Source organism: Crassostrea angulata, chromosome 9, assembly GCF_025612915.1.
Source record: "Crassostrea angulata isolate pt1a10 chromosome 9, ASM2561291v2, whole genome shotgun sequence".
In the NCBI taxonomy this organism is placed as follows: domain Eukaryota; kingdom Metazoa; phylum Mollusca; class Bivalvia; order Ostreida; family Ostreidae; genus Magallana; species Magallana angulata.
Genome location: NC_069119.1, coordinates 16,058,104 through 16,073,251, shown reverse-complemented (window position 1 = coordinate 16,073,251; position 15,148 = coordinate 16,058,104). Strand labels below are relative to the sequence as shown.

General features: G+C 33.1%; 1 protein-coding gene across 7 annotated transcripts in view; it reads right to left on the bottom strand.

The window, feature by feature from the left end:
• The window catches only part of LOC128162925 (integrin alpha pat-2-like), a 44,540-nt gene that overhangs the window by 17,316 nt on the left and 12,076 nt on the right, over positions 1–15,148 (bottom strand). For 5 of the 7 annotated variants that reach the window (XM_052826345.1, XM_052826351.1, XM_052826348.1 and 2 more), the window contains 12 exons: positions 14,433–14,515; positions 9,715–9,763; positions 9,319–9,405; positions 8,974–9,018; positions 8,245–8,288; positions 6,296–6,349; positions 5,503–5,555; positions 5,034–5,130; positions 4,402–4,431; positions 3,097–3,205; positions 1,462–1,650; positions 1,030–1,075 (listed from right to left, as the gene is read on the bottom strand). In XM_052826345.1, coding sequence (XP_052682305.1) covers positions 1,030–1,075; positions 1,462–1,650; positions 3,097–3,205; positions 4,402–4,431; positions 5,034–5,130; positions 5,503–5,555; positions 6,296–6,349; positions 8,245–8,288; positions 8,974–9,018; positions 9,319–9,405; positions 9,715–9,763; positions 14,433–14,515 — 886 coding nt within the window. Of the gene's footprint in view, positions 1–1,029; positions 1,076–1,461; positions 1,651–3,096; positions 3,206–4,401; positions 4,432–5,033; positions 5,131–5,502; positions 5,556–6,295; positions 6,350–8,244; positions 8,289–8,973; positions 9,019–9,318; positions 9,406–9,714; positions 9,764–13,854; positions 13,935–14,432; positions 14,516–15,148 lie in introns of all 7 variants that reach the window. The other 2 variants (XM_052826346.1, XM_052826347.1) reach the window with 2 other exon arrangements.

Here is a 15,148-nt window from a genome sequence, read left to right as displayed (position 1 = left end):
TTATGCGTTTGAGGAATAATTGAAATTTGCTGAACAGCTTCAAAATGTCAAACTACAGATCAAGTTTACACTGTAGCGTCTGGTTGACATATTTTCGAGAAAATAAATTTTTTATATTCCAATTTTTTTAATGTTCGGGTTCGATATTCTGCATAACAGTGCATTGTTTTCACAATTTCCACAAACCGGTAGGGGACGTGTATTGCTTATGCAATACTCTCAGAATGCTTGTTTCTTATAGTTTTCAACTCTCTGAAAATAATGGCGAGATTTTAAAATTCGTGAAGGATTCTTCTCGCGATTTTATGCGGATATCATTTCCGCGCCTTTAATTAGGAATTTACGGCGTTGGTCTGGATCTGTTTTATGATACAGTAGTGAAATTTAATGAAACCACGTTTTACATTTAGTTGCATAAACAGAATCATAAAAGTTAGCTGTCAATCAAAGGAGAATGGGAGAGACCCAGAGGATTAGTCTGGATTTATTTTACAATAATTTAATTTTGGTTGTAACACCCTTTCTGATTGGCTAAAAAATTATTATATATCGTATAAAGAATGTTGCCTATGTCATAGTAAGACTAACGTCAAAAACGTATCAATACGCCTGACATTACGTTTAAATTTTATACAATTCTACTTCATTTTAAAGGTCAAATGACGGTTTTTATTTACAATGAAGAGTAAAAAATTAAATTATAAGCAATAAATTTATTTTAAATTTTATTTGTTTTATACGATATAAAATGGTTTGGGGCAGTTTACGCTTTATAAACCGTGAAGCGGTTTATAAAAAAGCGTAAACTGTTTCAAACCATTTTATATCGTATAAAACTAATAAATATTGAATTCATTCCTTAATTAAAGTAAGAATCAGTCACTGCCATGATAAAGTTGTATCAACAGAATGATGAAAGTTAGCTCCCCAAATTTTTTCATCTCACTCTCTCTTTGAGCTCTGTCATCTGTCAGATGCAACAGAATCGTGTATTGTAAGTTTTCATGTCATTATGAGGCCAATACTTACTTGATGAATACAGCAGTGTCTGCTTGGTACGCTCCAACGACCAAATCTGTAAAACAAAAATTCAAAAATATTGTTTATCTCAAGTACCTCATCAGTGTGAGTGCTATACCCACTTCCGAAATTTAGAAGTAAAAAGATTTCACATTTACTGTGTGCATATGAAACTGAAACTTTGATGATGTGCACATATTTACTCTCATGCAGAGATCTAGAGGAGGGATTCCACCCCCTTCCCCTGGAAAAATCAAACTTATTAAAAATCACATTGTTAATTCCCAAAAAATTGGCCTCAGACATCCCCCCCCCCCAAAAAAAAACAAACAAAATTACCCTCTGACCCCTCTCTTCAACTTCCCCCTCCCCTTGTAAAATTTTTCTAAATCACCACAGGCTTTCTAAACAGTGATGTGGTGTTTCCTGTGACAAACGTACCTGGATAGCCGTTTTTGTCCAGGTCATGTCCGCCGGAGATGGAGAATCCGAATGTCGAGAGTTGGTATCCGATATCCTTCCCCTGCAGAATCTGAGAGACGTCAGTGATGATTCCCTCCATGGACCCCACATAGATGTAGACCACTCCTCTCCCCTCCACTCCCCCGTATGGGGCCCCTACTGCCAAATCTAAGGATAACAAATACACGTAATTGTTAATAATACTGTGGTTTCATCACTATTCGTTGAATACCAATTTTCGTCGATTTCGTTGGTAAGTTGTTTAACGAAATTAAATGTTCATTGCAGTGCAATTTCAATTAGCTTTGTTCATTAAAGTGCAATTTCAATTAGCTTTTTTCATCACCCATTGGCCACCAATTTCCGTATCCTCGAAACTATGATTTTTCCTACATCCACAAAATTGATACCTCTGAATATTAATGAAACCACAGTAAAGGCCTACATGCAACAGGTCAAAATTTTTTATAAAATATTTGATTCCTGCTTATTAAAACAAGAACTATAAATCTAGGATGTGCCAAAAACTGTGAAATTATTGGAAATGGTAAGGAGAGAATTTTCTTCGATTGTCAATTTTATAAGGGTTCGTAGGGATGTGGATTTCCTTCTATGTGTACTGAATGAAGACTGTGTTTCATTATTTGTTTTGTATGTTAATTCGTGGGTATTAAGGAATACCCACAAAATTTTAACCCCCATATATGATAAACACAGATATTGATAATAACTCTCGTAACCAGATAGCCGTATATATATATGAAATATAATTTTATGATTGTATTCTGCTTTACGTTAATTAGTCATTACCTTGTTGTGCACTCGATATGAGATAAGTATACAGTAAACTATGTTAAAGGTCATTGACCGAAAAGGACAACTGCGTAGTTAGAATTCGTGGTGTTAGCGGAATGACCAGGAAGAATAAAACTCTCGATGATGATTGGATTTTGGAAAGCGGTCAACGGATACAAGACTCTTAATTGTAATTAACCTTTAACAATGGACTTCGTTTATAAGTCAGTTATGAACTGTGACCAGAAAGGATGTACTAACAATTGCTTATTTTATTTTACTGATTTTTATGCTTATGATTTGATGAATAATTGGTAGATTGATTTTAGACCACTATACGATTACTGTGCTTACGGTAATAAAAATCATAAAACATGATCTGACTTATGATTTCAAAAGTCTAAAGAATAACAAGGATCACACTCTGTAGGTAGAGCAAAAAGACCACTTGCAAACAGGTAAAAAAAACCCACCACCAAAACCTTATTTCCTATACTCATCAAATCAAGAATCGTACCTATATACTAGAAAATGAATAATGATTTCAATTGAAATTCATATCTATGTATAAGCTATCTTTGACCACAATTTTGTAAATTGTTTTATATAAAATTAATAAAATAAAAAAAAATAAAAAAAATAAATCAAGAATCGGGTTCAAATCAAGTTGTACGTACATGCTACCATTCTTAAAAAAATTTATACAGTATATAATGACCATGATATGCTTTTACAATGAGAGAAATATATCGTCAGGTTTCTGTGATACAGTCTCAGTCGAGATAACATCATTTTTTGGATGGTCAAATGTTTATGTACCTTTGTATGTATCCAGGTTGATGTCTCCTAAGCCGGATATTGCACTTCCGAATCTGGATTTAGGCTCGTATCCTTCCAGAATGTCCTTTTTCTTCTGTCGGAACTTCCTCTGTTTAACCAAAATTGAAATTAAGCGAACATTTAATTTTTTTTAGTTCAGTGTATTTTTCAAAAGGATGAAAATGCTGCATTTGAGATAGTCTAGTAAAATATACATGCATGTTTAGAGGAAAATGCCAGAGACAAAGATTTGTCTTGCCTGCAACAAGATTTCCTGCACTTTTAAGGTTTATTATATAATTTAAGATAAAGGGAGAATGCAACTCACTTCAAACTAAGCATAAATAAGTCATGGGTCAATATGGTTTGACTTGTTTTTCTGTAGATATTGACTTAAAGGTGGTAAAGTGTGCTTAATTTTAACATTGTACCTTAATTAACACAATGCAACTAATTAAGTTAATATGTAATTGTCATAATACTTGCAATGAACAAAACAGACATTTCATCCATGCATAAAATTACAGAGGACCTAGATACACTTCCTCAAAATTACTTGTTTTCCTAAACAATGCATGTCATATTTTCATTGGTTCCTTTCCACTTATAGAAAGATAGCAATTTGAAATGATCCAATCAAATAAGAGCTAACATAATTGACTTGGGTCAATATAAATACACAGTGAATAAACATAGCTAGAAAGATCTTCACTTCACACATCCAAAACACATATTGCAGCCAATGTGAATGGAGAAAATTAATTCTATTATATGAAACTGAAAAATCCATTCTATGCTGGCAATTCTCACAACCAGAAAGAGTATATATGCAAATTTGTTTACACAAGATTATCATTGTTTAACTGAGGTTAGGTTACACATACATTGTAATTCTTGATTGGGATCAGGATTCAACAATGTGAGGCAAATGAGAATTTGGAGCGAGTCCAAAAAGGCAGAAACTCTCTGAAAACTACTGGCTTCGCATTTTGCGTGCCTTGCATATGTTTATACTTGCATGTACAATAGTGATGAGCTTATGGTTCAAAGTTTAATAAATAATAATTTTTCATTAACTGTTAATTATCTCAAATGCCCATTGTTGATCAGACAAGGATTTTATTACAGATAACTTAATCTGTGCAGCTTATAATACATGTATCTTGATGTGCAGAAACACTGATAATAAAAACTTAGTAGAAATGAAAATTATGATTGAAATGAAATAAGAAAAGAGAAAACAAAGCAGGCAAAAATGAACTGCAGCTAAAATCCGCCTCCCTGAGAGCTATATAGTGTACTTACAAGGTCCGCTCCTTCTGACTCAAAAACTCCCTATAACGATTTTATAGCACAGTTATTCTCTCTTTCCCCATATAAATGACTTATTAAGAGTATGAATGGTGAGTTTTCCTTGCAGCCAGACGCAGTATACAGTGATTGCATAGAGGATCAATTCCTCACTATTTTCATGATTAAAATAGTCATTCCCACCTTATCAGTTAGTTTAATGACAACAAAGAAATGGTTTATTCAAACCAAAACTAATGATTTTAATTAAGGAATAAGAAATTATTCTTTGAATATTATGAGGTGATCAAACACAGTTGGGTTGAAAAAATCCAATAAAGCCTATATGATAGATTTGATCACAGTCCTGGTCGTATTTGATAGGTTACAAATCAAATTTTAAGTTTTCCACTTCATGATTCTCTCTTCCTCTCTCTCTATCCTCCCTCTCTATGTCTCTCTCTCTTTCACTCTCTCTCTCTCTACTGGTATTTAGTGCATGGAGCAAATGGTTTTGGATATCTTTTTTTTTTTTACTTCCTTTCCATTTTTGAAGCATTTGAAGAAATGCTCTCTCTCTCTCTCTCTCTCTCTGCCCCCCCCCCCCCCCCCCCTACTGGATACTCAGTGTGTGGTGTGTGACTTACCCTAAAATCTTGATAGTATATGTAGACCCGGCCGGTGTCATAGGAAGACGAATCCTTGTCCGAGTGCATAGGGGCTCCGACAATGATATCATCAAGTCTGAAACAGTACAGAAATTCAATGTTATTCAGTGTACTGTAAACCAAATTTTATTCACGTGTGAGAAAATTCTATGAGATTTCCAAGAGCTTTGTCATCCTCAATATTTCCCATCATGAACTAGTCTACTAAAGTATTAATTTGCTTAATTAAGCTTTGAAAACATAAAATTATTGATAATATAATTGCAAAATTTTTTTTTCTCTAAACTAGAGAGAGAGAGAGAGCATTTGAATCACAAACATTACTTATATTACTTATGAGTCAAGCATAATACAGTTGATCTTTTCAACAAAAATATTTTTTTAGGAACAACAGATGGGGAACTTTTCTTCAGAAATAAGGTAAGGCATAACATTAAATAATACTTACTGGTCTCCATTGAGATCCTCCACTGCTACAGCGTATCCAAAGTACGCTCCTATCTGGAAAGAACAAATCAAAGTCAATATTCAATGTCAACTGGACATGCTTATGAAGTTATGTGCATATACAAAAAAGAAGGCCTTAAATACAAAGCAGCCTGATTGAATAAACATTTGATTTTTATTTAAGTTGAAACATCACTACTGCTGATAGGTTCAATTTTTGGCCTGTTGTTCAGTGCCCAAAACAACAATATGGTACATATACAATAGGGTTTGGGTTTTGGGGTTTTTTGTTTTGTTTTTTTTTTTTGGGGGGGGGGGGGTGTCGTCTTTATACCAGCAGGTGGATTACATCTTGCACAACCGATTATTGAAATAAATTTACCTGCTGCAAAAGTTAACTTGTTTGGTGTACAAATCTAAACAATTTACCAAGGCAAAAAATGGCAACAAATCCAAAAAACGATTTTGATTTGCTTGATTAATGAAAAGTTCTAAGTCATCTTAAATTCTTCTGATGTACCCAAAACCTGAATATACAATTGTAATTAAAGTTCTGGTATAAGGTATTTCAAGAAATTCACTCTGTTTCTATGTCAGGAGATATGTGACAAAGGGTGACAAAGAACAGCTGGGCAATGACAAAAGTCGGTTATTATAATTATATGTTGCCAGAATATTGTTGTCAGATACCATTTCCTTTCCTCAAGAGAAGCAAGACTAATGGTGCGCTTTATGGTACTCAAAGTTATATACACAGGATTATTACACCTGGCATCAGTTTCACCAACTATTACCTGTTTTCCTGTTATATTCTTAATAGGTTGTAGATTCTGGTTGTAAATCTGAACCTAAAAATAGAAACGGAAAAATATATATACCCGGTATATATTAAACAAGAGTTTCAAGTTAAGGCATTCAGATTGCAGAAAAGCACTTACAATCTTAAACTTATATTTGTTTAGTCACAAAATGCTAACTGCGGTATCATAATTTTAATCTTTAATGTCATTCAAGGTAAACAGTTTTTAATTTTTGATGTACATTTTTTGCTTCTGAGTCAATAAACATGTAAATATTATGCATTTGTAAATGCATGTACATGTATATCTGAAGAACATGTTTCCTGCACTTTTGACAATTTCCGCAAGGTCGTAAGTTCCTTAAGGTAATATTTTTTTCCTTTTAACTTCTTATTTGTTCATGCAGTCAAACTGGAATTGATTTGCATCATATTGCCTCCTTCTAATTTAGGAATGCTTACAACGAAAAAAATAAAAACGTAACAAATAAATCTGGCTTTTCAAGATTTTCACACCTACAATCTTAAACTAAATCTCTAAGCAAAAACATGAGCAAGGGTGTGGTTAAAATTATTAACACCAAATGGGTGTTTACAAAAGAATTTTGATGAAAATGTAATGCCAGTTTTGTAATGGATTAAATATTTAGCATTGTCAATATTTCTAATGGTCAACCACTCTTGCTCTACGTTTAAAGGACACTGGATACGGTCAACAAATTAACCCTTCAGATCTATTTTAAAATTGAATAGTACCGGTACTGTGGTTTCATTAATATTCAAGGGCATCAATTTTCATGGATAAAGTGAAAATTACCGTTTCAAGGATACATAAATTTGTTGCCAATGACCCTATCAATACAAAATGTTAATAAAAATTGCACTTCAATGTCATATTGAACATTTAACTTCGTGGATCAACTAAACAATGAAATCCAACGGAATTGGTATTCAACGAATATTGATGAAACCACAGTATTTGACGAACTTGTAACCAACAAAATTACTTCCCTATGAACCAGGAAAATGCGTGTTGGCTTTCCACGAAAAATTGACCCCCACAAATAAAAAATGATTCAGAGTATGTTAAACTCCTTATTCCGATATGATGTTTTTGGCCACAGTAAACTATATTTAAGTTGATCATAAAGTAAAAATTGCAAACACTTTAAGTTTTAAGTTGAATAGTTTCCTATATATTCTTATTAAGCTCTTCATCAAAAGGAGTTAAAAATACTGTGAATCATTTTTAGTTGTTGGGGTCAATTTTTGTGGAAAGCTAGTTCATGGGGAAGTAATTTTGTTGGTAACAACGAAGTTTGTGATAATTTTAATAGATATTAATCAAATGCTTGTAGTTACATTTTTGGGGATGTAAATTCGTGGGCAAAGGTTACTCATGAACGCCACAAAGATTGGCCCCTCACAAACAGTGATGATTCCACAAGTCTAAAAATGGCAATGACCACCCAGCTCTCTTAAGTTTTTTTGGTTTTTTTGCTACAAGACTGGTCCTGTATTAGTGTAAACTAAATGTTATTATATCACTTTCTTCTTTTTTTTCTGTACACTTTAAAAGAAACCAGATATTCACTTCAAGGCACGTGTGGGCTGTATATTCACATAGTGTTAAAAATTAAGAGCTCTAACTTGTATTCATTTTACTTTCATTACATGACTGGTCTTTTTTACCAAAGTAATCCAGTATTGAATTTTTTTCCTTTTTCTGTACAGTATACATGTATATATAGAAAACCCAACATTCACTTCAAGGCACACAAGTGCTGTGTCGAAGGGCTCCATTAAGTGTGTGCTCTTGAAAGAACTTGTAAGAGATCTGTGCATTAAGACGTTTTTCTGAATGATCTAATTGGACTACAAAACACCTATTCAGAGAGCCGAGCTTTTTCCTTAAATGTGTATAAGGATTTTATGACCACTTACCATTCCCATAAGTCCTTCAGCGCGAGGAATACCAACCACGTAGTCTGAAAATGAATAATATGCAATGTATGGCATGATTATTAGCAATATAGATTTGTATCTGTAAAAAATAAAGTCATAATTGCCCAAAAGTACATGTCTGAAAAAGTCAATATACTGGTACATGTACCTGTATATGTTAAAGATAATATATTGTATAAAAATTGAACATCTATGCAAAAAAAAATTAAAAATTTAAAGTTACATAGTTGCCCATGGGCTCAAACACAAAACAACATATATATATTAAGTCCCGAGTATAATATTATAATTTTACACAAAAGAATATCAAATAAAAGAAAAAGTGAGCACATACCCAAAGCTCCCCTATTACTTGTCATAATACACATAATGAATAGCAAGGTATGCAATAAATACACAAAATAATTTGATTAATTAAAAAACTTCCTTCAAATATCTACAGTCATTTATTTCTCTGTCTTATAAGGACTAAAAACATTCTAAGTTCAAAAGGTCCGAAATTTCCAGGAAATAATGGAATCAAATTTTCCTGATAATATGTACATTTGCACATTGTGTCCAAAATGCCTACAAAGTTTCACTAAATTCCATGCAGCAGTTTAAGAGGAGTTACGTTTACCGACTGTTCATTACTATATTCAACATAGGGCCAAAATTTCAAACACAGCGCTGAGCCGAATTTCCCAGGAAAAAATAGTGGAATCATACCTTCCATATTGTCGTCATCAAAATTGCCGACAGCAGACGAGTATCCTGCAACCAAAAAGAGGAAAAAGAATGATCAAGAAATCTATTAGATATATCCAGCAGTAAACAGGAAGTTAAGTGGAGTATACTGTGTTATTTAGAAGAAGCTCATGAGTCCATTTCTTACAATTCAATTTGCTGGCAACATGGTTATTGAAAGTCTTTCTTTTTACATAGGAATATGCATTATTAATTTATTTACCTGGTATAATCATTCAATGCTATGTTCCTATAAATATGACCTTAAACTGTCAACTTTGACCTCTGGATTTGACACTCACTTAACCTTTGACCTGTAACTCTCACCTCTGTATTTGTTATCCTCAGTGGCACCTTCTTCCCTTGTCGACAGTTTGTTGTTGTTTAGGTCCAGCCAGTAATTGTACACCTGACCTGCATAACAAAACTAAAGGTTTATCTTACCATTCTTCTCCTTTTGTAATTAAAGGGATTACATGTAGGATAGCTAAAGTTCAGAATTATTCTTTCTTTATTTCTTTTTTAAATTGGTGGAATGCAGGATCTTTGTCAGAGGGATTTTCTGGTTAATGTATTTTTTTTTTGGTGGTGGGGGGGTGGGGGGGTCATTAAGGAATACACAGCTGAAGTATAATTATGCTTGCTATCTTGAATATTGAAATAGACATCAAGTCAACAAATTTTATTTTCCGAGATTAAGAACAGACATCAACTGTCTAGTACCTTGCCAGTAGAAGGCCCCAGGAGCACCAATCAAAATTCGACTTCCGTTCTGAAAAAGTCCATACATACAACATACAGGTTAATCATAAAAAAAAAACAGCTTGACAGCTGATATTGTAAATTGAGAGTAAAATGTTGCAAATTGAAAGACATTTTATTCAATTTCAACCAGTTTAAAAGAACACAGAGATATCATTGTGCAGATGCCGAGTACGGTACCTTAAATTTTGTGAGCATGGACAGATAAGTAAAAGTGTGTATTAAAGAGTGCAGTGTGTGTAAATATAGAATGGATTGAGAGAGTGAGGGGGATAGAGCCGTTTCCACGAAGTCTGAGACTAAATATCTACACATATAATCTACATCTAATATCAAGTACAAACATTCTAACATGCCACGAACTATTTGTTTTTACACGGCCATTGATGACACTCATACAGCTTTCTAAGAGTTCTCTATTTGCATTGATGATCTTTTCTATCACGTTGCAACAAGCTAATTACACAGTAATAACTGTTGTTGCTGATGAGCTTTCTGTTATATGTTGCTAATAACTAAATATTGGCCTAATGCAATCAACTAAATATATAGGCCTATTGCAAAAGTCTTCTGTTGCAACTACATATAACTAAAACAATTAACTACAGTTGAACTTCTGTATCTCAAACACTGATATCTCGAATACAATGGATATCTCGAAGTAATTTGTAGGTCCAAACCACTTAAACTTCAAGTATTTTACCCTTGATATCTCGCATACTCAGATATCTCAAAGTTTTAACTAGTCCCATCTAGTTCGAGATAACGAGGTTTTACTGTATATGTAATTGTTGTTTTAACTAACTAATTAAACACAATGAACTCATGATTGCACTTAATCATGATAGTTGTTTTAAATCATGTTGCAACTAACTATTACACATGATAATTATAATAATTATACAATCAAAATCTGTAGTTGCAACTTACTAATGATATTACAACAATACTGTAATACATACAGGGTTATTTTCGCCCCATGTAATTTTCACCCTTCTACACTTGCAATCGCTTTCGCCTCGTCTTGAATTCGCCCCCACACAGTTGTGTTTTAAGAGAGATAATTTGATCGAGACATTGGACTTTAATTGCCAAGTCTTAATGGACTATGTGCGGTATGATCAAATATCTGCCCCCGATTTCAACCAATTTTTAAATAGTATCGTATAAAAATAAAATCTTTACAAATCATTGTATAGAGGATGCCTATAACTTTAATAATGATTTTAGTCATCATTGCTCATTCACTGTGTATCTATGACGTCATCTAATTGGCCCAAATCTCGCAAATTTGCAAACAAATGAAAATATTCTCATTTTTGCTATATATTTTGCATTCAGAAGTATAGAGCGCAGGTCTGCTCAAGTGCGATTTTAACATATGTTTTTCTTCAGATAGTTATACACATTATACTTAAATATGGTACTTGAGCAAGCCTGCGCTCGATGTTTTCCAGTCAAAAAACCATCGGAAAACACCCATATTTTGCTACAAAACCTCAATTTATCAAAATAATGCAATCTTCATGACGTCTTATCTACATTATGACGTCACTGTGGTGATAACCTTTTACACCTTTATTTCCAATATGATTTTAACTATATTTCACCTTATTTTTAAAGCTCTTTCTAAAACTATGATTTTGGGGGCAAAAAATGCATAAAACTGCACTTAGTCCTTTACTCGCTGAAAAATGGGGGGTGAAAAGGGGGAAAATAAAATGGGAGAAAATCTTTCCCTGTATTCAGAAACAACAAACAGTCTTAATATTGCTGGTATTTCACCAAATTAAATGCACATTTGATCCTTGCACTATTATACACCTACATCTACAGCAGTATACTATAGCTATTACTTATTCATACTTACCCAGGGCAAAACACAGAATATGATTTGCATAACATATATGTACTGCGAATAAATGTGTCAAAATAACAAACCACGCAAAATGTTTTTACATTACCATCTTAGATGAACCGTAGTAACAAATTTTCCCTTCCTAACTAATATTGACAATTGTAAATTTGTCATGGGGTTTTTTATCCTTTCAAAATTATCCAGCAACTTTCCATAATTTATACAACTTAGGTAAATTAATTAGTAGATAATTAAGCATATAAATACTGTGCATTCATTTTTCAATAATAAAGTTGCAGTTGCTCTAAAATAATGATGATTTTCTTAAGTAATATTCTGCATGGTATTATACGAATATCTTAAAGGGGCAAAACAGCAACTACCGGCAAATAACAGCATCATAGGGCACTGATTCCCTCGCTCGTTCTTAAGTCATTAGCTTTTATGGTCAGCCTGAATATGTTGTACAGTATATGTTATATCTTTATGTTACAAAATCAACACACCCATAGAGAGCCCCTCATGTTTGCTTGCAATACATAAATCTGTCACCTGCGTTCAATCACAATTTCTTCTACACAGTAATTATGACAAGCCAAAAAAAGTTTCTATGGCTATTTATTAATATTAGGGTCATTTTTTAGGAAAATGTATTTTACTTTTGAAAATACATGTAGGATGTTTATATCATATTTCCAGGGTTGTATTTTCTTTTAACTTTAAAACACTGGTTTTATAAAATTAAGTGTTTGATTTTTATCATTTAATTTTTTTAACATGCCAATTTTGATTTGAAAAACAATTAAAGTGTGCAGAATGGAATCTGCTTAATATTAAAAGGTTATGGGTAAACAGCTAGCATAACCAAGAGACTTAATTAAATAGGCAGCAAGACTTAAAAGCAAGAAATTAAGTTATTTGAGCAATTAAGTCAATACAATATAATGGTTCAATAAATAGTATTTCCTTTAGATTCACTTAATTAGCAACCGATTTAATTATCAACTCACATAACAATATAACATTGTAATAAGATACCTTATCAACTACAGGAAGCATTTATAGAAGAAAGAAATATATGTAATATGTGCCTCCATGCTCACATGTGATTACCATGAAGCAATGTTGGTGTATACATAAGGGTTTTATCTGACCTTGCATGAAAGGCAGAGAAAATGTGGTGATTGTGTCTGCATGAACAACATTATATACTTATGTGCTCTCTCTCTCTCTCTCTCTCTCTCTCTCTCTCTCTCTCTCTCTCTCTCTCTCTCTCTCTCTCTCTTTCTCTCCAAAGATCTCTCTCTCTCTCTAGTGTTAACTTATTCTCTCTCTCTGAAGAGCTCTCTCTTTCTTTCTCTCTCTCTTTCTGAAGTGCTCTATTGCTATTGCTTTTGCTCTCTCTCCTCTCTCTCTCTCTCTCTCTCTCTCTCTCTCTCTCTCTCTCTCTCTCTCTCTCTCTTTAAGATAGGAGAAAATGACGTGATGATTGTGGCTGTATAACATTAAACTAAAGTGTGCCCCCCTTTAAAGCAACAGTTTATACTTGGTAGAAGTCTAGAAGATGCAACATCTGTCTCAGTACAAGTTTATGTTTATATGCTCCCATTTACAATAATAAAGCTATTATGAATTTCTGCTGCAATGCTTCCAATATGAACTATGCTTGTACATATGAAAGTAGCTAAAGATGTGACAATTGTTTAAGTATGACAATTTTCAATGCTCACACTGGCAAGTCCTACGCTTTATGCTGCAATGCTTTTTATGCAAGTTGTATATAGAAGGTATCAGATGTGCAAATTGTCTGTGTATATACCCTTAAATGTTACTATACTCAGCTATAGGAGATAGGGTGATTGTATCTGTATAACATTAACTAATTAATTAAATGAAAAAGCTCCTTCCTAAAATAGCTAATTTATGCTTAAACAAAGGAGGCAGAGGAATTTGCAGTTGTGTACACAAATATGTTCTTGTTGTTTTCTCAGCAACATCTAAGTTAAATCTTAGCACCAAATGATTACTTATAGAGACCCATTCTAACTGTCCTTACTATGAACTCTGTAATGCTTCCCACAATGACTAGATGCAAGGAAAAATTTGGTTTGAAAAATCCGATAACTAATTCTTGTAAAGCTACATATCTGAAGTTACCATGGTTACAACCCTGAAAAGCAAAGGTCTCAAAATTAAAGTAATCAACTGACAGGGACTCGTAAAAACAAGCACGGAGAACTCACTTGCGAGAAAGAGGCAGACATCCCTGCCTGACAAAATCCGACTCGATGATAGCCCCACAACATTAGACTACTAATGCCATCTGTAACAGAAATCAGCACATATATGACCTTGACGTCAGACCTACAAAGTTCAAAGTTCAAGGCCGGTTAAGTGACCCTGTGATGAACAGTTGCAGGTGAGTTGTACTTTTAGTAGACTTAATTGTTTCATTGTCTGTTATTGATTAAGATGTTTACATTTTGAAAAAAAAAAAGAAACTTGATTTAATGAAATTAAGCTTCAGTACCTCGTACGTAACAATGTTAGTAATTAAGTTTAATCATGCCAGCATTCAGTATGCATTCAAAGAAATTAGTCATGCACTAATCATGCTATATGCAAGGATCGAGTTGAATAAATAAAACCAAAAAAAAAAAATCTCATTTGCTTCTTTTGGAAGGAAGGAATCACGGTCAGGTTCTGTGGATTTATTTGAACTTGATGATTGTGTTCTTTTATACTGTTGTGCAGACGTGTAGAGAAAAAATAAATTAAAATCTTGACATTTTTTTGCTTTGCGATGAAGATTTGAACTTACAGCCGCCATGGCTACAGAGAAGCCCGCTTGACAGTATCCAGATTTGTGGTATTGGTCGACGGTTTCTCTGAGTAAATCAACATCTAAAATCAGAGAACCATGGCATTGTTACAGCACCAGAGAAAAACACACACAAACATGTACACACACAAGAGCATACACACCAAATTACAAAACAATTAAGTCAATGGCGTAACTCAAAAAATGCCTCAACAGAATTAAAACACAGCAAATCGTTACTTTTTTTAACATAAAAATGTTTTTAAAATTTTGACGTTCAAAGCTCTTGAGAGTGTTCTGCAAAGCGTAACGAAACTTTATTTCAAAGCAGACACAGTCATATTTGGAAATATAAATTTAGGGATAAATTTGATACTAAAGACATTAAAACACATCTGTCTATTGGAGTTCTATTTGATCGTTATTTTAAAAAGTTATGAGGATGTGTATAGGGGTTCAGAAATGGCTTTGGATTTACTGAATATAATGCCCAAAAAAATTTAAACAGGTTTTGCAAAACCCATCCATCTTCCTTGTATTTAGTTATCATATCAATTAATATAAATTGCATAATATAGTTATTTAATATTTAGTTAATAATTGATGAATAAAAGAAAATAATTTTGTTAATATTTAATGAATAATATAATAGAATTTAAATATCGATTCCCACTGGCGTTACAGAGTTTTAAAAGGTACCTCCAGTCTATAGATTG